The 24686-nt window shown below is 39.0% G+C and overlaps 2 protein-coding genes across 4 annotated transcripts; both read right to left on the minus strand.

Annotated features, from left to right (window-relative positions):
• Positions 1–483: 483 nt before the first annotated feature.
• LOC126371512 (regucalcin-like) lies at positions 484–6272 on the minus strand. Of its 3 annotated transcripts, none has more exons than XM_050016829.1 (6): positions 6095–6272; positions 5659–5797; positions 5070–5226; positions 2696–2902; positions 1968–2180; positions 484–1328 (listed from the first exon to the last, which is right to left on the minus strand). In XM_050016829.1, exons 3-6 carry the CDS (start codon positions 5224–5226, stop codon positions 1000–1002), a joined length of 906 nt encoding a protein of 301 aa, XP_049872786.1. In that variant the 5' UTR covers positions 5659–5797; positions 6095–6272; the 3' UTR covers positions 484–999. The 3 variants fall into 3 exon arrangements, with proteins under 3 accessions (XP_049872786.1, XP_049872787.1, XP_049872788.1); XM_050016830.1 differs by having other exon boundaries at positions 5659–5794; positions 6095–6259; XM_050016831.1 differs by having other exon boundaries at positions 6221–6236.
• Positions 6273–6543: 271 nt separating this feature from the next.
• Positions 6544–23935, minus strand: LOC126371581 (uncharacterized). The gene is made up of 15 exons (XM_050016903.1): positions 23791–23935; positions 23308–23565; positions 23133–23230; positions 22888–23042; positions 22131–22595; positions 21770–22063; positions 21188–21540; positions 18717–18845; positions 16574–16670; positions 15321–15551; positions 14849–14964; positions 14588–14727; positions 13367–13465; positions 11843–11994; positions 6544–11007 (listed from the first exon to the last, which is right to left on the minus strand). Exons 2-15 carry the CDS (start codon positions 23536–23538, stop codon positions 10799–10801), a joined length of 2769 nt encoding a protein of 922 aa, XP_049872860.1. The 5' UTR covers positions 23539–23565; positions 23791–23935; the 3' UTR covers positions 6544–10798.
• Between the last annotated feature and the right edge of the window lie 751 nt (positions 23936–24686).

Raw genomic sequence — 24686 nt, forward strand, 5'->3', positions numbered from 1 at the left:
TTCCAACAAATATACATACAGGGTGTTGGTGACACCGTAACGAACACTGAGGGGGATGATTCAGACCATGATTCTGAGTTGATATCAAGGCCCTGCGCAGACGACAGACTATCCGTGACGCACTTTTTAGTCTGTGAAAATATAACCTATGCAATTATATGCAGTAACGCGCCGGACTTTTTGCGCGTCGTGTGCGTTACTGCATATAATGACCTACGTGGAATTTTCTGTCCAAAACTTCGATACTTCGAACTAAAAATAATTAAACTGTTGTTGGTGCAGCATTTTCCATGCTACTTGTTTAGGGTAAAATAGGGCAGTGGTTTCCCTCTTGCCTCTTCTTCTCTTGTTTCTTGGTTGAAAGACAGATCTAAAACTAACGACAAACATTTTATTTTTACTATTTAACTTATCTATGAATTCTAATCAAGAAAAACGTAATAAAAAAAAATATTATGACGAGCTAAAAATAAAAGGGTTAAATATTGTATACTTCTTTATTAAACTGATTTATAAAAACCATACATAATTATGCCATCTGGTAAAATACCTATATTTAGAAACTAACATATTCTGAATACTGGTATCTTAAACATTTCGGTAAATTACACGAAATTACAAATATAAAACAATATAATTCATACTTTATGTATATTCAGTAAATAATATAGTATATTAAAATAGAAACAAATAAACCATATGAGGTAAATAATATAAATTGTAAAATATGTCTGGACATTTTCGCTTAAAATATTACTTATTGTCATATTTTGTACAGTAATACATTTTAACAAAAGGTAATTTGTAGAGCACCATATATTTGATTCTGTTTGTTATAGAAAATATTAATAATTAGCTACAATAATATAGTATAAAATCCCTTGGCAGTATAGAATATAACGCTTGGATGAAACCTCGTTGTAACTTTGGATACTCAACAAGCAAGTTCAAAATAATTTCAAATACACAATAGAGAATTCAACTGTACCTCAAGGTAAGTTACAATTTGAAGTTAACATTAGGCAGTCCCTTCACTCCCAAACCCGTCACCATAAAGGTGGCGCCACACGGCGGCTTTTGCTCATCATCCAGACTAGCCGAAGTTACGAACATTATATCATAATTGGGACCTCCAAATGTAGCGGAAGTCACTTGTTTTGCGGGAATGGGGACCTTTTGCAGCAGTTCGCCAGAAGTGGGGTCGATCTTCAAGATGCAAGATCCGTTAAAAACTGCTACCCACAGGTTGCCGTCAGTGTCTATGGTCGTTCCGTCGGGGACGCCCTCGATCTTGTTGGCTTTGAAGTCGAATATGTATTTCATGTTAGCTGCAAGAGAAATAGGTATAATTAAAGGTCGCAAACTATACAAATTTTGCAACAAAACAGTTACAATGAAACTTATAAAATGTGTTTAAACTTATATACCAAAGATAACGTTTTCCATTGCAGTAAGCAGAGACAACGGAATTCCACTTATTACGCCCTTAGCATACTACTTTCAGACTTAGTCATAAAGAAGAGTAATAAATTGTGGATTCTGAGATTTCGTCTTCTTCTATCGTGTGGGTTTTGAGGTGGATGACCAACCTCATCAATCTTGGTGTTAGGGTTACTATTAACTGTCTCCGTGGTCCAGTGGTTGAGCGTCGGGCTCACGATCCGGAGGTCACGGGTTCAAATCCCGATGGGGACATATCACAAAAATCACTTTGTGATCCCTAGTTTGGTTAGGACATTACAGGCTTGAATCACCTGATTATCTGAAAAATTAAGATGATTCCGTGCTTCGGAGGGCATGTTAAGCCGCTGGTCCCGGATATTTGCCTTTAAAAGCACCTCCACCCGCAGTGGAGCAGCGAGGTGGAATATGCTCCATACCCCCTCCGGGTGATTGAGGGGAGGCCTGTGCCCAACAAAGGGACGTATATAGGCTGTTACTCATAACTGCTGCAGAGTTATACTTACAAATCTCTCCAGTCTCCACATCATAGTCGTACTGCCTGATATTTTCCTCGAGCGAGTCGGTGTAGTAGAAGGTCTTCCTCTTGAGGTCCCAGGCCAGCCCATTGGAGATGTCGATTCCACTGCACAGCGTCTTTATCTTGGCCCCGTCGAGGCGGAACAGCGAGCCTTTCTTCTTGTCCACCGTGCCGATTGGCTCCTCATGGCCCATAGTACCTGAGGAGTTTGGTATCGCTATTATAGTCAGTCACTATGGTCCTATGGTACAGTCATGAGCAATATAATGTACCCACTTTAGGACTCTGTCGCACTAACATATTTGACATTTAGTGAGACTTACAGTTCAATTTGTCAAAAAAGTTAATGTGACATGGTACCAAAGTGTATACGTATTAATGCTTGTGACCGTACACCTGCATAACATAATCTCACGACTATATCCCAATTGGGGTGGTCAGAGGTACATCCACTACAAAATGAAATTTGAGTCATACGCGGTGAGAAATGCGCGCATAAATACGCGAAATTGCATATGATTCCATACAGATTCATAAAATGCGCACCTTCAAGCCTTTTGTCTAAAATTTTGTACCGGATGAGAGCCCTTGGCGCTCACCATTTGTCCAGCCAAGTAGTTAATGCCATTTGCGGCAAAAAACGAAGACATCTGCGCGTGCGGCTCCTGCGGCGCGTCTAGGTGCGCGTTCACCGTCAAGGTGTAAAGGACAAACCTGCAAACAACCTCCCGCGGGGATCGGCCTTGCCATCATTGATCCTGTTCCTGGGATACTCCGGGTCCACATCAGCCAGCTGCCGCACCACGCGCGCTGGAGTCCCGTCCTCACCGTCCCACTGCACCACCAGGAACTTGCGCTCCACTCCCACCACGAACTGGTCGCTCGTGCCCTCCACTGGCACTATGAACCCCACTCGACCATCTGCGAATATAATAACAATAAAAACGTCTTCAGAAATCAGAATCATTTATTCAACGTAATTATCATGGATAAACTTGTTGAAGGTCCATGTAACATTTTTAAATTTACTTAAGGTGTTATGGTTGAGAAGAAGAAATGACAAGAAACTGCAACAGCAACACTTCTTGTAAATCAATGAGGGTATACATTACAAGTTATTTATTAATAACTAGAGGAACATATTTAATTGTCTATTTCAGACAGACTATGACACATATAATATACAGGGTGTTAACACCGTACCGAATACAGCAGTCCCGGGAGAGCTCCGCGCCGCGCGTGACGCGAATTATATCGAGCGTTTCGAATAGCCGTATGACATTTGTCTGCGTAGATAGCATCGGTACGCCTCTTTAATTCAAAAATTATTTATTCAGTAGGTAACATAGTTACACTTTAAATCGCCATTTTTTACATAATGAACGTCTTTTCCACCTAAAACTACTGCAGCTTCTCACAACCTGTATAGGCGGAGAAAAGGAGCTGCATAAAAAACCTTGGCCCTAGACGTTATTTATTAAAAAAAAACAAAATATTCTTATTGAATTTAGTAATTTGGCTGCCTAATATCAGTTCCCAGAAAGTTTATCCCATGAATTCATATCTTCTTAATCACTAACCTAATGACAGTCTTTTTCATTTAAGTGATGTCCTATCGTCTCGTAGGCTGAAGTCCGCAATTATTATAATTCCAAATTATAATTCGCACCGCGCGGTTGCTTTACGCGGGGGCTGAAGGGAATGATTAAGCTCATTATTCTGAGTTCAGCTGAACAATTTCTATGTTTTTATTCGCTCCTGGTAACTCATCTAACATAGCCGTATCACGCCTTTTTCCGCGAAGGGGTAAGCAGATATGTACAGGGTGTTAGTGACATCGTAACGAATACTGAAGGGGATGATTCTGACTATGATTCTGAGTTGATATCAAGTGGAATTACTTTTGCGACGGAAAATTCCACTTGATTTCAACTCAGAATCATGGTCTGAATCATTTCTCAAAGTTTTCGTTACATTGTCACTAACACCCTGTATAGTTGGTAAACAGATATGTGTACCTGTATACTCGTCACTAGCTTTGCAAACTGAGTGACCTCTATAATTATTAGAGGTCAGTGCTCCTGTTATCGTACTTATTTTTATTTTTACGTAATAATTTGTAATTACGGTAACAGAAAATACCTAGATTAGGTAAAATTAAACGTTATCATCGTGCATTTTGCAGATACAATGATTGAAGTAAGACTGGAGATAATAAATACAATATGATAGGGATACAAGATACGAGTAGCCATGTAATTGAAAAAACATTACATTCACGTTTCACTTTCATTCAAAAACCTGTGTACCTACTTACCACTTAATAGGGTAGTTCCCAACTAGTCAAATCAGTTACTTTTTACTAAACGTCAAAACACGAAAATACTATGGAATTTGTGTGAAAATGCACACTGTAATATATTAAAATGTCGCACTTATTATTAAGTCTTTCTTGATTAAAATTAATAAATAAGTTAAATAGAAAAAAGAAAATGTTTTAGATCTGTCTTTATTTAGTAATCAGAATTTCATAATTTATCTTGAACCCAGTACGCGACCCAATTATATCAATAACAAGACCGTATAAGCTGGATTATAAACAGCAATAGATGTTATTGCAGTAGATGTCCTTACAAACATGAACTCACGCCTGTCATCCCAACCACGTAGACAGGGGCATTTCATCAGAAACCAAAAACTACACCCATTTCTCATTAGAGCACTCACAATATCATTCTTACTACAAAAACCACCCCCTCTATTCCTACCCAAACTACAATGATGATTAAAATGATTAATGATTAAAGTGCTCATCAGTTTGAAGTTTGAAGTACTCTTGATCTGACAATACAACACTTTACTGCACATAAACACAATATAAAGGACAATTACAAAATGACAAGTACAGAAGTACAATCAGCGGCCATATTACCAAATAGCAATTTCTTCCAGGATACCTTAGGGTGCAAGCAATTGATATACACTGGAATAAGGGACAGTGTTATTCCTTAATTATTTTTTAGGCATTTCCTTAAAACTTCCTCAAAATTTATTTATCCAGAAAAAGGAGTAAAAATAGTCTACTCACCAAGTTTGGTCTTTGTATGTGTTCCCGTGGATGGCACATACTTGTGGATGGAATGTTCCACAATGCTGACGAAGTACAGAGCCTGCTGCTTCTCATCCCAGTGTGGACCCTCGCCCAGCACCAGGGGCTCTGTGATCTTCTGCACTTGTACTCCCATCTGCAGAATAGTTTTAAAAAAATAGTTGTAAAATGTTTACTTCCCCTTTTTCGTTCAATAGTCAGCCGAATTAAAAATATTTCGTAAACTCACTCCCATATTGAAAATATTATAGTGAATAATCATTGAAAATAGGATCTGATTACTGGGTGAAAACATTTTTATAAAATTATAATTATTATTGAAATTCACATTGACATAAATTTCCAAAAAATTAGAATATCACACACAAGTACCACTGGAAAAATTTAATTGATTGTTCAATAAATAAACAATAAAATTATTCAATAAACACATTAGATTATAATAAAAAAAAACTTATATTTTGAATTGTTTTCCTTTCATCACACTTGAATTAAATGATAATGAAATCTAATAAAACTTTTCACTAAACTTTTAACCACTAAATATAACTTTTAAAAAGTACAGTACCTTTTCAGATTCTTGCGTAACTACTTCCGTCAACGATGGAACCAACAAACTGCCACAGACTCCTGTCAATTAATGCCCAAAGATCTTTCAGGCATTCATTAAATAGGCTCCCTGGTGAATGACTTGCGTCTAGCCACTACTACAAACCAAAACAAGTACATTATTGATAGCACTTGTTGATAACAACCGCTTGTGGACACAAGGTCAGCACGGATAATAGACCATCTGACGAGATGACTACCCGGCACAACCTAACACAAGAGCCACTTTGATTGCACTACAAAGGGTCCATAGAATTTCATAAAAAAACGCCGCACGCACGCGCTTCCAACGGGAAACATTCGATAAGAAAACTTTACAGTGCTCATTTGTTTTTTACTTTGTTTCAAATTACACAAATTACTCGTACAAAACTTTTAAGTAGGCAAGTGCTAACCTTATCAGCTCCCAAAACGCCGGTTTCTGTTGTATAAAAGTAATATGTATAGGGTTTTAAAGAATATTGTATACTAGATATAAATTGGTCTAAGACGAGATAAATATTTAGTTTTATTTCACTTACTTATAATAAAAGTAAACAAATCTAAAACTAAAAAAACTAACACCGATTTTATCTGTAATTTGACAGTTCGTTTCTGTATTTTCATTTCACGCAGTACATTTTATGGATTTGATTAAATTGCGTGTAATGAAAGTACTAAAATTTTGTTTGAAAAATAATATATCAATAATGTTATTTTGAACATTTTTAAGATGATCATGTTAATTCGCGGTATAGCTGAGACAAAGTGCGGTGACGTGCTGCCAAGCTTGTTATACCCTAAATTGTAGTAATTGTTGAAGTTTGACAAAAAGGAGCAACGACATAAATAATAAAACACAAAATTGAAAAATCAGTTGACTTTTATTTAATGGAATTTGGAAAAAAATACATATAATATGTCAAAGGCGGACATCAGGCTATCTTTGAGCTGTGTACAGTACATCCACATAATAGTCAGCGTACATCTATGCATACAGTATATTCACAACACAATTATTATCGTCGAGTACTTGTGGACTGATATGACTACAACAATTTTGTTCTTTGGCAGTTGTGGTACAATTAGTCTGCCTTTCTGCCAATTTTGCTACATTTTTCAAAACTCATTGGCACATAAACGTTAGTGGAAACAAAATGCCGCCTTCTACGCGGGGCTTCACGTACAAAAACCTTTTTTCGGTATACTTAAAAAAAATTAACACTAAACTATTGTTACGTAAACATTAATTAACGACTAACATAAAATCTAACCCCTACTGATTTTAAAACTAATACTGAAACACCAAAGATGACTTTACATTAAACATCACACATATTGAAGACAACACCTATTTTTTTAGTATTTTTTCAAATGTTTTTTAAACAACGTCTGTACAAACAATGAAGATTTCGTTACGTATTATGTTTTTTATATATACTTAAATATATACGTCTTATTTGAGGATTCGTAAAGTATGGATCAAAAACATGGGCGGATTGATAGTTCGACGTCGGAGGCTACAGAGTGGGGGGACTACTATAAGCTGAGGTGTGGTTGACCACACCAACGGGGACAGCTGTCCTCTTGTTTCATCGTTGGTGTGCATCAATCGACACCGTACATATATTTAAAATACCACATTTAGTTACACATTGTTCCACGACACTTATTAAACAACGATGAATCTACGACTACCATTTACTCGTTCTAATCGTCTATGTCAAGTGTTGTGCAGATCTTAACATCCTAGCAGTCCGATGTTCCGGACGGCGAGAGTTCGTGCGTGTACCTAAATTACCAATTTCTTACTCTACCCCATCCCTATCCTTTTCCCGAGATTATCCGAATCACAGCCAATATATAATAATTTCGAGTCCAATACAACTAAGGAGTTACTTACATGAAATGTGTAAAATAATGGTTATGGAATATCCATATAGGGCTTTACATTCATTCGCCAACTTTCTGTCGACTTAAAATCTTCACCTTCGTATTGCGCGTAGGTCGCGAACGACGTTTGTTCTATAAATGCTTTCTTCAAATAAATGTATGACTTACGATAGTAAATGCGCGGACTAGGCGTACTGTCATTAAATACTGAGTTACCTTGTTCCCACTCTATCTCCGTTCAATGCATACTTCAAAGGTTTTTAGTGTGTAAAGAACTCGCATTTGGAATTAACAGACCCTATCTGTTACATTTCTAGCACAGAGATGATGTAATAAAGCTTTAACTAGGGTTATGTCTTACTTTGCGCAGCTCCTTACAGGTAGTATTTAAAAAAATATTAATACAAAAATACGTTTACCCCAGCACCAAGTTTGATTAGCAGTTTTGAGATCAAAGTAGGATACTTTCGTGTTACATAATACTTTTAGTTGGTTTCCGCGAGATTCAAGGTTATTCTGGTGTTAACAATGAGATCTGTACCTACTGTGGCCCGTCCAGGCGTCTGAAACGTACTGACTTATTTCTAACTAAACTAACATAAACCGAACATAAGTGCGCGAACTACAGTACTTGTGTCACAATACTAGTATAATCTGTAATTCAACTTACAATAAATCAAAGACGGTTACGTGTCCATTTTAATCTTACATTTGAACTTCCCTTCTATTTTATACTTAAAATAAGGATTATGACGATCGACTACAAGACTGTAAATTCAATCGAGTGTGTATTGAACATAAATTACGTTATACAGGCTTACAGAGAAGTGGTTAGTACACAAGTGCTGTAGTAAGAGCCACGTGGTAAACTATAGTGTAACTTAAATTTGCGACGTACAATCTACATTATTTTTACATTGGCTTACAATTTACAGTTTCGCCTAACGTTAAGGAATGATATACAGCGCCTAACACTACTCGTGTATAATGCCAATCCATACAAAAATATTGAACCCTGTCGACCTTCCACAATTTCGCAGCACCAATGAACACTTAGGGATACAATTTTGAAAATAATATCAACGCTAATTAGGGTGTAAATTTGCTCAGTCAACGCGAGAAAGGCCCGCTTTCAAAATGACTTAATTAATTGTTCTCGTTTCGACTAAAAGTGGACTTTGTATATGGATCATTTCAATGGAAGTTAATGAACTTTAGGCTTCATTCAGGATAGTCCTTATTGTATGACTAAGAAGACTTGCGATCGACGCTACAGTGCATTCATTGTCAGCAGTCGACATTAGTGTGTTCAGATAAAATTCCGGACTATGTTCAAGGTCTCAATCTGTCCCTTCCTGGTCAATTCTCTCGTGCATTGAAATGCTTACAAAACTTCCCTCACGCTTTAAGTACAGATTACAACACAAATTTACAATTTCACGACAACATCAATAAACATTGTCGGACTTTTTCGTTTTTTTTTTGAATATCAACTTCTCCAAATCGCGCTATGCTGTGTGTAGATCTGGCGAAATATTTACGAAACTAATAATTATTTAAGACGATTCAAAAGTTTAAAGTACTTGTAATAATATCACAATGAAAATAGTTTTTTAACAGTATGTTTTTAACAAATTAACACAGCTTTATTACTTAACGCCTGATAATTGACATGAATTCCTTTTCCGATATGTTAGGTTACTGGCTACACACAGCATAGTAAATAAAATCACACTGACTCGGCGGAACCCGCCAGCACTGTCAACCGAACACGTTTTTCGTGTCAATGTGAAGTTATTGATAAATCGTATACCTTTTCGATGAGCGTAATCGTTGTTTGGAATTTATCACGTTTGGATGTCGCCATACAAAATTGTTGGCTTCGGCTTATATGGCACGTTGTGCAGCTACCTCAAGTATAATTTTTAATTTTGTATGGTTTATTTTGGCAACACCACATAAAGATACACCGGTGATTTAGCTGGCTATATTACTTTCAAAGTTATTTAGCATATTATTTTGTCAAGGAAACTGAAAAATAAGAAGTTTATAGCGTTTGACGCTAAGTCGTAAACGAGGTATGTTACCTAAAGTAATTTATGGCCAATAGACAGCAGAAATCTAATCGGTGTACCTTTCCTTCTCCAATGTCTACATTAGATTCGATTATCAGATTCTTTTTCAACATGCATTTATTGTATAACTATTATAATAGACTTTGGAACTTAAAAAAATGACTAAAAGGAGTTTTAATTAATTCGAGGAGATTCTAAACACTTAACAAAACGGCGTAGACAAAGGAGAATGTTAAAAATGTACGCTATTGAATCGCTACGATAATCGAATACATAGATAGACAACATAAACGTGTTAAAATTTTCTTTATAAAAAAAATAGCACTTGCGGTATATATAGCTCTCACTATCTACATAGACGCGACAAATGCTGCAAGCTTCTATTTTTTTATGTAGACAATATACATTGCGTCTATTAGCCGGGTCTTTTTGCCGCGTCTACGCAGATAACAATCCGCGCAGGCGCTGGTTTTAATATCAACTTTTTAACAAGAACCAGAAATTATAACTTGTACAAATGAAATAGATAAATCGCTTAAAATAATTCCATAACAGCGAGATATCTTGTTAATTTGTTTTAAGAAAAATTTAATTTTAACCTCCTATGTTCTAGATTTCTAAACACTATAGTTAAACAATTGGGATTCTGGCAGACAAAAATAGCTAAAGTAGTACCATCTTTCTTTTACTATAAGTCCAAGAAAGAGATAGAAATTTTAGAATGAATTTAATTTTGTCTGCTAGAATCGACACTGTTATACCACTGACATACTATAAGCAAATAGACACACAATCGCTAAGGTTTTTTTTTTTAAAGTGTCTGAACCGTGATGTAAATATGTATACTTTAAGTTATGTAGATAGCATAAGTTTGTTTCCTCAAATTAAGATTGTTAAAAAGTTACGGTTGTTAAAATAAAGAGCAATATCGGCAGCGTCGTCATTACGGCCATTGCGAATAAATTCGATCTTGACACGCCGTCGCGTCGCTTAGTGACAAGATGCGACGCTTTTTTAGAGATTGGTAGTCTATTTGTTTATATACGAGGTCAATGTGTTATATCTATAATGCGCCTTGTTGTTATTCTGATATACTTAAGTAAATAAATCGTAGCGGTTCAACGGCTTGGTATTCTAGCAAGGTGTGGTGGTTTACTTGTGTTCGGGGTGGTGCTGGTGCTGGGGGTGCTGAGGGTGCTGGGGGTGCTGCGGGTGGTGCGGGTGGTGCGGCTGGTGGGGGTGGGGGTGGTGCGGCGGCGGCGGGTAGTGCGGCGCGGGCGCGGGGTAGTAGGGCAGCGCGCCGTACTCCACGCCGTCGTCGTAGCCCACGTAGCCCATGCCGCCCATCATGCCCATCATCGCTGTGGGGGAGCCGACTGTTACTTCAACAATACATGACAACCAAAGTCAAACGAGATCTACGAAACGTCATCTCCATAGCGTTATCCCGTATTCACAGGGTTCGCTTACTTAACCTGAAGATGTGACATGTCTGGATTTTTACAGAAGCGGCTGCCTGTCTGACCTTCCAACCCCGCGAAGGGAAAACCAAATACAGGTTAGGTCACATACCTCCGAAACGCATTTCTCGAGAATGTGGATTTCCTCCCGATATTTACCGCTATCTCCTCAAGATATTATCCGCATGAACGCGCGTGGATGCATTTTCTGTATGTTAGACTGTGCGTGTTTTCTATACAAACGGAGATACTTACAAGCAACGGAAGAACACGCATCCACGCGCTACGGCGCATCATGCGGGGCAGTGTGAGAATCGCCTTAGTATCGGCGAACTGTCGCTAGTTCTACTATCTCAAAAACTAGTTACTGTTTTAGCCTTATCCTCAAAAGATTGCATTTTAACACGGTGATCGTCAAGCACACGACTATAGCCCGATCGAGGTAGTCTGAGGTCCATCCACTGCAAGATGAACTAAGTATCTCACCGAGTTTTCCGTTCGGTATTTCTGTACGGTAATCATTGGTTGGTATTGAGCCATGTCAGGGGCCTTTGGCGGCTCAATAGTAACCCTGACTCCAGGGTTGATGAGGTTGGTACTCCACCTCACAACCCACACGATAGAAGAATAGGTCAATAGAATATGATTTTTTTCAAAACAACTTAATTAAGGTTTTGTTATGGGGGCTTGTTGGGTTCGCAGTGGGTAAAGTATGCAAGGTGTATGTAGTACTCACCGGGGTCGGACTCGACGGGGTAGTAGGGTATGGGGTAGATGGGTGGCGGGTAGGGGATGTAGGGCAGCGTCAGCAGCGGCGGCTCCAGCACGCACTCCTCGCCCGCGCCGTAGTGGGGCGGCGCCGCGCGGGGCTCGCCGTGCGAGTTGCGCCTGGGGGAGACACAATTCAAATTCAAAATTATTTATTTGCTCGTAAAACATGGTCATCATCATCACCAGCACATTAACGTCCCCACTGCTGGGGCACGGGCCTTCCCTATGGATGGATAGGGAGATCGGGCCTTAAACCACCACGCGGGCCCAGTGCGGATTGGTGTTTATTAACGACTGCTAATGCAGCCGGGACCAACGGCTTAACGTGCCTTCCGAAGCACGGAGGAGCTCGAGATGAAAACTTTTTTTTTGTGGTCACCTTTGCGAAAGTTGCTTAACTTCAACAATCGCAGACCGAGCGCGTTTACCGCTGCGCCACCGAGCTCCTCCTTAAAACATGGTAGGTACAATAAAGGTTTTACAATAAATGTGAGAATCTCATGCACGTGACGCATATTATACTACTGACTAGTGCATGATAAATCACTAATTTGGCGGTAACAATTGACAACACTGAGTATTTAATTATTATTTTTTAAGTCACTTTTGATGTGCTTTTGTTCTATGTGTTTAAGGTTGCATGCTGTTAGCTTTTCGCAATTAAGTAAATAAAATGTGTCAAATTAGGTGTTTTTTTTTTACCTGACTCCGGGCAAGCTACAAGAAACAAGAAAACAAAACGTGAAAATATTTCGCCGAAATTCTTCACGATAGTGTGTGTTGTTTAGGAGATAGCTGCGTTCATAACTTCGTATGCCAATCTGTCCTAAGAATTGGCTTACTACGGTATACGACCACGGCTATCTCCCAAACACTATTTTATTCAAAATTTTATCCAAAAATATTCTTGTTTCATACTTTTTAGAATGAGATTTTTCCGTAGTCGGGTTTTAGTTTTTAAGTTAGGTTTGAATATTTTTTATATATAACAGCCTTTGTAGTTATAGCAGGCTCACGATCAAATCTTGAATTTCGAAATCACTTTTTCTGAGACAGTCCTTTGTTTTAGTAGGACACGTAGGCTTTTCAAGAAAATAATAAATAAAAAGTAAGATGACTCCGTGATTCACAAATCTCGGAAATTATGTGATATAATTAACGTGTTGAAGAAAAGAGAACCATATTGAAGACTATAGAGAACCGGAGAGGAAATATGATTGGCCACCTGATACGACACGATTCATTTATAACAAACATTATAGAAGGAAAAATTTAAGGGAAGAGAGGAAGGGGTAGACCTAGGATAACATTTATGAAACAAATAAAAGAGAAGGTGCAGGTCGTGTCGTATCGGGAGGTGAAGGTTTTGGCGGGAAGAAGAGAGGAATGGCGATTACTCCACCGACAAGAACGCAGCTCTTAAATAGAGAGAGAGAGAGAATTAACGTGTTATATAATTTTCATCATACTTTGTTCCACTGATGCTTACCTATTATTGGGACCCTTGTTGCCCATGTTGTTATTGTGGCCCTTATTCTGGTTGTGATTGGAGTTCTGGTTGCCATCTTGGTTGTTGCCACGCTTGAATCTGAAAAATAGATTGAATTTATTACAATCCTTGCTTACTAGTATCTAGCCGTGTGCTAGTATAAAGTTTATCTAGTCGTACGTGTGCTAGTATAAAGTTTATCTAGTCGTACGTGTGCTAGTATAAAGTTTATCTAGTCGTGTGCTAGTATAAAGTTTATCTAGTCGTGTGCTAGTATAAAGTTTATCTAGTCGTACGTGTGCTAGTATAAAGTTTATCTAGTCGTGTGCTAGTATAAAGTTTATCTAGTTGTGTGCTAGTATAAAGTTTATCTAGTTGTACGTGTGGTAGTATAAAGTTTATCTAGTCGTGTGCTAGTATAAAGTTTATCTAGTCGTGTGCTAGTATCAAGTTTATCTAGTCGTGTGCTAGTATCAAGTTTATCTAGTCGTGTGCTAGTATAAAGTTTATCTAGTCGTGTGCTAGTATAAAGTTTATCTAGTCGTACGTGTGCTAGTATAAAGTTTATCTAGTCGTGTGCTAGTATAAAGTTTATCTAGTCGTGTGCTAGTATAAAGTTTATCTAGTCGTACGTGTGCTAGTATAAAGTTTATCTAGTCGTACGTGTGCTAGTATAAAGTTTATCTAGTCGTGTGCTAGTATAAAGTTTATCTAGTCGTACGTGTGCTAGTATAAAGTTTATCTAGTCGTACGTGTGCTAGTATAAAGTTTATCTAGTCGTGTGCTAGTATAAAGTTTATCTAGTCGTGTGCTAGTATAAAGTTTATCTAGTCGTACGTGTGCTAGTATAAAGTTTATCTAGTCGTGTGCTAGTATAAAGTTTATCTAGTTGTGTGCTAGTATAAAGTTTATCTAGTTGTACGTGTGGTAGTATAAAGTTTATCTAGTCGTGTGCTAGTATAAAGTTTATCTAGTCGTGTGCTAGTATCAAGTTTATCTAGTCGTGTGCTAGTATAAAGTTTATCTAGTCGTGTGCTAGTATAAAGTTTATCTAGTCGTACGTGTGCTAGTATAAAGTTTATCTAGTTGTACGTGTGGTAGTATAAAGTTTATCTAGTCGTGTGCTAGTATAAAGTTTATCTAGTCGTGTGTTAGTATAATGCTTGTCTAGTTGTGTGCTAGTATAATGTATTTCTAGTTGTGTGCTAACATAACACTGACCTCGGTCCGAGCAGCGGCCGCTGTCCGTTGCCCTTGTTTTGGTTGAGGGCTGGTTTATTCTCCGGGGGCGGCTTGTGCTTGTTGTGGTTGTCGCCGCTGTGGTTCACGCCGCGGTCTTGTAGGGACATCTGCTGCATATCCTGAAAAGAAATATTTTTTGTCATCATGGAAATATGATGGCTCATGTACCCGCGTACTTAAATATTAGTAGGACTACCGCCATTATAACACTCGACTGTCCTTTGAAAAGATGTGTGTTACCTGAGTGACGTCTCTCGGGGAATAATGTCGCGGCGGCTGGTGCGGCGGCGGGGGGCCGTACGCGGCCCACATGCACTCCACGCCCAGGTTGAAGTAGTAGCGCAGCGTCGGAATGTCTAAATGGATTAAATATATTATGTAGACAATGATTTTAGGATACTTATGTGCTGAAGAAAAGACACTATAAAAAATATATACAAAAAAGAGATCGTAATGCATTTACGCACACACTTATGTGGTAATTATATTTGTTTATACATATACATCTGTAAAGGACATTAATTTAGTGATATGTTATTTATGTACCGAATAGTCGGGCGGATACAAAAGTGTAAGAAAGAGATAGTCTTAGGCCTGTCAAAATAAGTTAAAGCCAAGTCGGTGGTCGCTCGAATCGGCACCATTGGCATCCAATTGTTGCTGGGTGTGTGGCGGCGTTTAATAATAAACGATTGTCGGTGTTGTACGTTACCATTCATGGGCAGGTCGGCGCCGTTGGCCTGCACGCTCTTGAAGACGTGCGGGTTGACGGCGGCGGGCGGCGGCGGCGGCGGCGGCGCGTGCGCGGCGTGCGGCGGCGGCGAGGCGGGCGCCACCCACAGCACGGACTTCATGCCGCACACGTACGGCGCGCAGCCCGCGCCACCCGGCGCCGTCGGGCCCGCGGCCGCGGGGAACCCGCCCGCGTTCATTGCCATGCCTCCTGCCAACAAACGTTTCAATTCGGTTTACTTTTTCAATAAAATCACCTACGTAACGTCCCTTTTAATGCATCCGCGCTAGTTCAGACGACATTTGACAGTCTTTCCTCAATTTGACCACGTTCTGGTTGCCTAAGCCTTCCTTTTCCGGTTTTACCATTTATATTGACATCATAAATAGTTAGGTAAATTTACTTTAATAAGAGGGTAATAATAAGATAAATAAGTATTTTAACAAAAGATGGTTTTTATACCGAAGTAACGAACAAACAAACATAGCTGGCGAGGTGTGGGTGTACTATTCGCCTTCGCCTACCCTTTCCCCGGTTATGTCTATTATGTAAAAAAATATTATTATTATAAACTTAGGAAACGCTGATAAATTAGTCGGATACTTTCTTGGTATCGCAATAGATCTGCAATTAAATTTAAAGTACATTTTGTTTCTTTCTCATTTTACTGCGAACTAATTAGCCGCCGCCTACACTTCGTCAGCGAGAATCCGACACAATAATACCCATCGATCTTGCCCGATTTAATCTCTCTGTGCACTTTTAGTAAAATACAACAAAATATACAGTCGCCCCGATGTCTGCAGACACCTCCTAATTTTATTTTAAGTTATACCCGTCATTTTCTTATCCACCAAAAAGGAAAGGGACGGGAGATTGTCAACTGTTCATTTTAAAATGAATGAATAACTCGGTCGAATTATATAAGCATCTCGCTGTTATGCAAACCGTTTCATGTGTGCTGTCAACTTAATTCTGTCGGGTTATTGGCTGATGTAAAATGTTTAGACGGTTGTTTTAGATTTCTGCTTAAAATTGACGTATGGTCCATAAATTATATGCCTGTCGATTATCTCTTTCAGCGGATAAAAAAATTACAGGTATAACTTAAAATAAAATTAGATGGCGTCTGCAGGAATTATCACCAATAAATACTTAGATTACTTTAAATTAATTACAATCTAGGTAAAAATTGAGATCATAAATTTTATAAGAAAGTGGTAGACACTTACCGGTATAAGTGGAGAGTGCAGTGGAGGCGGCGGGCGTGGAGGCGCGCGCGGCCGGCGGGGTCAGCACGTGCCCGCTCATGTCGCCAGTAGCGCCCGACTGCACAAGAACATCACAATACATTGCTTATTAGTGTTACATACATAACAGCCTCTGTGGTCTAGTGGTTAGAGCGTTAAGCTCATTATCCGGAGGTCCGGGTTTGATTCCCGACGGGGACATTGTCGAAATCACTTTGTGAGACTGTCCTTTGTTTGGTAAGGACCGAAAAGAAACCTATCGTGTGGGTTGTGAGATGAATTACCAACCTCATCAACCCTGGTGTCAGGGTTATTATTGAGCCGACAAAGGCCCCTGACATGGCTCATGTAACGACTACTTACTTACATCAGTAAGTAGTAATCGGGACCAACGGTTTAAAGTGCCTTCCGAAGCACGGATCATCTTACTTTTTGGACAATCAGGTGATCAGCCTGTAATGTCCTAACCAAACTAGGGATCACAAAGTGATTTTTGTGATATGTCCCCAACGGGATTCGAACCCGGGACCTCCGGATCGTGAGTCCAACGTTCAAACACTGGACCACGGAGGCCACTTCGCAATAGAAACGCTTATTACAATCCAGGTAAAAAATTACGGTTTCATTTTTTTCGGATTGAAATTAATTGTTTGAAATCTGAGGTTTTGTTAAAGAAAATAACATCAGAATGTGATCTATCACAAGATGAACTAAGTACCCACATCTCACCAAGCTTTGACCATTATAGACGGTAAACACGGCTATCACGTTGGTGTAAAAGAAACCTCGGCGAGGTGTGGGTATATCCTATAAACGCCCGGTTATCCAAACACAATAAACACAACAATGGGGATTCGATATTAAAATAGAGAACTGAGCCACAAAACCTCACGTGAGGGAGGAAACTTCATAACTATACAGCTAACACAGCCACGATAGCTGGTAGCAACAGGTTGTCCCGAAAATACACGTACGACATTTCGCAGCTACCCAGAACTGTTAAACACACTATTCTTAAAAACTTACAGGAGTCACGGGTCGATTTTCAAAACGGCGAAATATTTCGAGCCGTCCCATTGATGTGTTCGCACGATCGCACATTGGCAGGATATTATCAACTGTTACAGAATAACGCGGCAAAGTTCAAGCTGTAGTCACCTGCGGGCATGCGCGGGTTGTCGCTCGATGTTTGTGATTCACCTGCCCTGCCGCGCCACCCACTGGCCGGCCATTGCAAAACTCAACTAACTTTTACACGAAGCCCTACAGTCTCAAACGTTGCGAAAGTTGAGAAAGACTTACAAGGGAACTGAAAGTTAGTGAACTGAAAAATGTGTTTCACCTTCACGTTATTTTTACAAGCTCCTGATCAAGCTGGGAATTTGTTTTCTTGTATATTTTTTACGGAAATCGCGCAACGTCGAGAGCAGTGGGAAAATCAAAGCCTTTGCCCAGCAATGGGATCAAAGAGGCTTACAATTTTTCGCAAAATAAATCCGATTTACATACTTTTGCAGCTGTTCCGTTTGCTAAGAATTCCTTTAAGCAGCAGTAGTCAGTTCGATGACTAACTGTAACGCGAGTCTTCACTGTTTAAACATCGCATTTGAAACAATCTCGCAACCACGAAGAGACCACGCACAGACCACAGAATTCTGTTCATGGAATTCAATGTTATAACGCTGGCTTCTTTACCGTAAATTTTATAGCGGCAAAGAATTCTTATCCCAGAGACATTTTATAGGAAAAAAATGTGTGTTGCTTTAATTTTGTTCATAATAATGACTTAATGATATAATTAACGAATTTAATTGATTTTAATTAGGTATATTATGTAATGACTATTGGTAAAACATGACACATACCTAATTTGTAACAATACTTTCTGCTATTGTTGAGAGCTGATGACGAGGAACTTTACTAAGTACACAACTTAACTAATACCTAACTAATACGTAGTATTATTCCTTATTCTATGTTAATATTATATATCTATAAAGCCATTAATTAATATACCTGTTTCTACAGCAATAGCTTCGCCCCCTATAACATGGGACTTAAACATACGCGTTAGGCGGTAACACTGAATGTCGGGAATGTGACAAATAAGACAAGTTCAACGAACCTGGTTATGGTGGTTGTCGACCTGCGCGCCACCGTTGGGCGCGGCGTGCGCGAGGTCGTGAGGCGGAGCACCTGGGGCGCCCGCCGCCGGCCGACAGTCCACCATCAGGGGCAGTGCTTGAACTTCAACCTGCAACATCCACACGGTCACATACCATTCCGATACACTCCCCGTCGCTACGTTATGTTCTACTCTAGGTTTACTGACAGGATTCTAGAAGACGTCTTAGCCAAGATACCAATCGATGGACGAATTAAATAACACATAACATCGCGCCTGTATTCCCGTAGAGGTAGGCAGAGGTGTATCCGAATTAAAAGGTTCAGATTCATAGCACCGGAAGTCAACATCATTCGTGTCACCGCAAAAATATTAGTGTGTGTGTATGTGTGTGTGTATTAGCGACCTAGTGTGTGTACAATATATTATTAACGAATCTAGAAACAGAAACATTTGCAACTTGCCTAGGCCCTCTGTTATCTATGGAGTCAACCTCATGGCGCTCGGATGAACGACGCGTACGAACACTGATTATAGTAACTCACTAATCGTAGTCACGGGTTCGATTCCCAACACCATAACTTTCTAAACCACTGAATTCGATTTTGAGTTTGAATTCATATTTGGAACATAGATAATTAATATCACGTGATTTTCAGTATATGTGCCCGGTTAATGACAACATGCTCGCTCCATATTACATGGGACTGAAACATAGCTGGCGAGGACTACCACTTCTGCCTACCCCTTAGGGCAACAGGCATGATGCTGTTATGTAAGTAATCCACTGACAGAAACACTCACCACACGACAACTTTCGGCTACACTTACTGAAATCTTGCGACAAATATTATGACCACCACGATGACACTTACAGTTTACCAGCCCGTCACCCGTTATAAGTATTCCCTTTAATTCGAGAAAGGACACACTGACTCGAGCAACTTTTACAATATGCTAGACGCGATTGGCAGCACCGCCGCGATAGCGACAGATATATCGTAATACTAGTAATGACAGTACAATTAAGTAATGACATTGTTAATGAAAAGAGGGCAGTGGTTGAAGTTAAGAAATGAAAATACTACGGCTTATTAGTCATTCCCCTAAAAAAGTAGCAGGGAGAATGCTACACCGACAAAAGCGTGGCTCTTAAATTAATGATGATGAGTGATGGGTTTGCTTGGTCCCAGACTTGCCCGAAGGCATTGACGAGGCCTAAGATGGAGCGAGCTCGCCCAGAAGGTGCCTGTTCACTCTGGCCTTGAAAGCACCCGGGTTATATGCATTTGGAAATACAGAAGACAGCAGAGAATTCCACTCCTATTTCACTTTTAATAGATGTATGTCTCCTCCCACAAAACCAGCCTCCGTGGTGTAGTGATTAGAGCGTTAGGCTCACGATCTGGAGGTCCGGGTTCGATTCCCGATGAGGACATTGTCGAAATCACTTTATGAGACTGTCCTTTGTTTGGTAAGGACTTTACAGGCTTGAATCACCTGATTGTCTGAAAAAATAAGTCGATTCCGCAGTCCGCAAACACCCTCAAATAGCAGTTCATAATTTCCGTAATCTGTGTATTTACATTGTTGTCATGGGTTCGAACTCCCGCCCGTGCTATAGCCGGGGGTTTAGAAACCATTAAAGTTGGGTGTATGAATTTGAATTAATACCTAATTAATACCACGTGGTTTCCAGGATTTGTACCCGGTTACTCGCGCACACCCTCGCTTAAAACATAACTGGTGGTGGGTGTCTACTTGTCTAGGTATACGATGCACCTCTGCCTACCCCATCGGGGATACAGGCGCGATGCTATGTGCTGTGTCGGGATTGTGGCGGCGTGTAAAATACAAAAATAGTAAGTGTAGAATTATACTTTTCCCAATCAGGGGGATTTTGAATCACCATAATCTTCTGGATTGCCAGAGTCCTCAACTCAAAACAAAAAAAAATCTGGACCTGTCAAAACTTAGGTACGCGAACCCTGTGGATACGGGATAATGCTGGGACAGAGACATGATAATCAAAAATGTCTTTCTCCCATCCAAAAATAAACAAGGTTTTAAAATTCAATTTCCTGTCAGTAAAGAAATTACACTACAAACTATTTGATTGTAAAACAACGCTAATCTACCGGCAAATCAAATATTTATTACATCACAAGTTTACCTGAAACTACTTGCTACCACAAGATATGTCTTATTACAACAATGACTATACACTAATGTCCCAAAACATGGTTATCATAGCTACGATATGGCAAAGTTTATTTAAATTTCACTTATAAGCAGCTCACTGCATTTCAAGTAAACATTAGATAAAAAATATCCAAATAAATATAGTGTGTTGGCACACCTTTATATTGGAAGCCTGGGCTCAAACGAGGCATAAGGGGAATTCCCTTATTATTATTATACAAAAGATTGCAAATAACTTTTAAGATTAAGCTTTATTATTATATTAAAGACAAATCATAAAAAATTAACATATTCAAATTAAAAATAAACAAGTTTAATATAACTGCAAGTGAAATGCTTACAAATGAACTTAGAAACCTTCCTACAAGTACATCTACCAGACAATAGTAACTAACAGGCATTGGATCAAAGTTAATCAAATCCAAGTGTTGGTATGTAGAGAAGTTAATGTTCCCTTGGCTCATGTACTGGTTTTGGGTTATTTCAGGCTCAGTGGTCTTTTCCTTCCAGGCTATCTTTGCAGCCTGCTTTTGAGATGTCTTTTCTGGAGTCTTTGAGTCTTCGTTGACAGTTTTGGTCTTATTACGAGCCTTGTTCAGACCTTGCTTACGCGTGATGTTGCCTGCGTCGGGAGACAATGTTGAAATAAAACAATGGTGGTAAATTATAAAGGAGAAAATAAATATGTATAAGGAAAAAAATATAAGGTCAATTTCATTAAATTATGCCTAGTCTTAAATAAATAAAAAAAAATATTTACTGTGGATTAGGATTGGCGTACATAAAAGACGTAATTTATATAATAATATTTTTATGGCAAACCCAATGTGCAAAATAGTAGTGTGACCAACCTATCTGTTGCAACATTTGGCTAAGGGTCAGAAACTGAGAGTTGGCTCGGGAGTATCGGTACGGAGGGGCCCATGGACGGATTTCTTCAATAGGCAGTGGTTCCAACTGCTCGTAGTTGACCACACGCTTCTCTCCCAACTCCTCAATGAACACCAGGCATGGCCCTCCTTCGGGGCGCATCTCCTGGATATGGCAGTGGTAAGCTGCTGTCTGATCCGGTTGCAGTTTACACAAACACTTCACGCCTACTTGCAACGTCGTTCCGTCAGAGTACCTAGCACCATAGCGCATCTCTGTAAAATTACACCAGCGTTACCATCGAAAGAAGTCCACATAACAAACCAATAAAACGATGTATACCTCGACGCAGCTCGCTCCACACGTCAAATTCAATGTTCCGGTAGATATCCGGGTCCAAAGCTTTAGCAACTTTGTAGGGGAATGGAGTGATGCCATTATCTAGCAAGTCCTTAGCGCTGTTCACATTCAGACAGTTCATGCAGACATTCTCCAGCTGAATGAGACTGCGGTTGAACACGAAGATGCTCAGAGATTCCTTCAGAAGGCTGGCTCGCTCTAGATCTTGCGTGTGATGCTTGCATTTGAGAGCCACCGCATTGTTGTTGTTCTTATCCTTGTCATCATCATTTGTTGCTTCAATGAAGATCTTAGCCCTCTCCTTCTGCTTCTTGCGTCGCTCCACATTCTCAGACATGAAGTACTCAATGTGATTTGTTGGAACTTTGTCATGAAGCATTTTATCAACGGCATAAGACAAGTCTTTGAGCTGATACACCCCATCATAGAGGATCTCATAGACCAGGGCTAAGTAGGGTAAATAATACAAGGTGTTGAATATTACATTCTTTATAAAATGTTGTTGATTAGGTTAACCCACAATAATTGATTAATTAAAAAATTAAATGAGGGTAAAGTAAAAAATTGTTTCGTGGCATGAAGGAAAAAAGTTTATTATGGTTAATAATTAAATAGATTTCTAAATATCCCAAACATTTATCTTTCACATTATCTAGTACATATTACACATCAAATTAAGATAACTAAATGGTTTCCTTATCATAAAATATTAGTAGAAATATTAGGCATTTGAACTTACATTGGCAAAATGATGATGAGTTAATGAAATCTTTAGTGTACACCACATCAAAATGCTTTGTTTCAGGGGAGTAGAATAAGTAAATTGTGTCTCCGTACCCATTGCATATTTTGGTTTGAGGACCTTTGTTAGCCTCGAAAATTACAAAGTCTCGTCTGTAATAGTTATTAAGTGTTTTAAAACAATATTTACAGGGGAATCGCAACAGCATTTCAAAAAATGATTTGTAAAAAATTATACCTTACCTATACAAGTGGCTCATAGCTGATATTTCAATGAGCCCACCCCATTCAGAAGGGTTTGACATCTCTTTGAGATAGTTTTCGAACGGACAAGTCAATGACTACAACATAAAATGCGAAGATTTAGCTTCAACTCGAATAGTATGAGAAATAAAATTTAATACCATGAAATTCCTACCCCTTCGAAGAGATGTCGCTTGACAGCCATGAACTGCACGCAATCTAGGCGGACTTTGTGGAAGTATCTTTGAGTATTGTAGACATTCTCAGACACGGCCCTGAAAAGGCAGCTCGAGTCCCTAGCTGTGTGCTTTCGGAAGAAACCCATCTCATCGAGCCACCGGTCAGGCTCCGACGAGCGCTTATGCAGTTTCCAGGGTCCGCGACAGCGGATCGGAGAAGGTGACATTGTAACAGATGCTGAATGCCTAAGGATCTGTAGATAAACAAAAACAAATGACGCTACTCCAACATTCGCATCACCGTTTTCCTGAACGCTAGCCGCAATAAACATAAACAAAATTCACAGTATCCACAAAACCATATCGTAGCTATATTGTCTGGCGAACGAATGCAAATGGTTGTTTTGCTGTCTACGATACACAACACGTGCAAATGTTTTAACGAACGAACGACGCTAAAATATTGTTAAAACACTCACCGAAATGATAATTCCCAATCGTCAGCATCAGTGTTGAGCTGTATTTAGTAGTACGTAGTTATATTTCAAGAAAACCGAATGAAAATTGCACGTGCCAAAAGCAAACCGTCAAGAGCCGGCGGGAAGGAAAATCAAAATAGCATTTTTGCACTAATTAATGTTACCACAGTCACGATGTCATTCGCCGAAATATTTATTTTAGATAAAATTTAAACTCCATCAATATTGAAAAAATAATATAAATCCTACCATTTCTTATTTTAATTGTTTCATAATAAAACAAAATAATGTTTCTTACCTGCCGGTGCTAAGAAAGTAAATAATATTAAACTCACTTAATTTTCACTTCTCATTTCGAATCTATAAAATCCTTGTATTAATTTTTATAAAATGCTCAGTACTACCTAATTTAACATTCTGAAAAATATCTCGCTTAACGTAATAATAAAAAAATACATCATGTTAGATGAATTTAAAACTAATAATCAATAATATCAAAATTCATGAGTTTCGCGTGACTCTTTCTGTACTAATTCTAGAACTGATAGTACCACTATAAAATGCGATGTAGTCTATGGTTTTTGATGTTGCCAACATTATGCTGTTTTCCCGCAATAAATGGAGATTTGGCAAAAATTGTTTTTTTATTATTTTTGCTTACATACATTATAATTTTGTTTCGATTGATTACACTAGTTTTTTTTTAGCTAATCCCGATAAGTAAAGACTATAGATGTGTTATTGGATTAGTGCATAGGCGTCCCGGCATCTCTACTTGGTCTGTGCGTGTGCATAACGCAGACAGGGTATGCACGAAGACTGCTATGTATAATTAACACGTGTGAGTTTCATTCCTCGACAAATCACCACGAACATTCTCAAGATTGTATTAATAA

This window comes from Pectinophora gossypiella, chromosome 12, assembly GCF_024362695.1.
Source record: "Pectinophora gossypiella chromosome 12, ilPecGoss1.1, whole genome shotgun sequence".
Taxonomy (NCBI): Eukaryota; Metazoa; Arthropoda; class Insecta; order Lepidoptera; family Gelechiidae; genus Pectinophora; species Pectinophora gossypiella.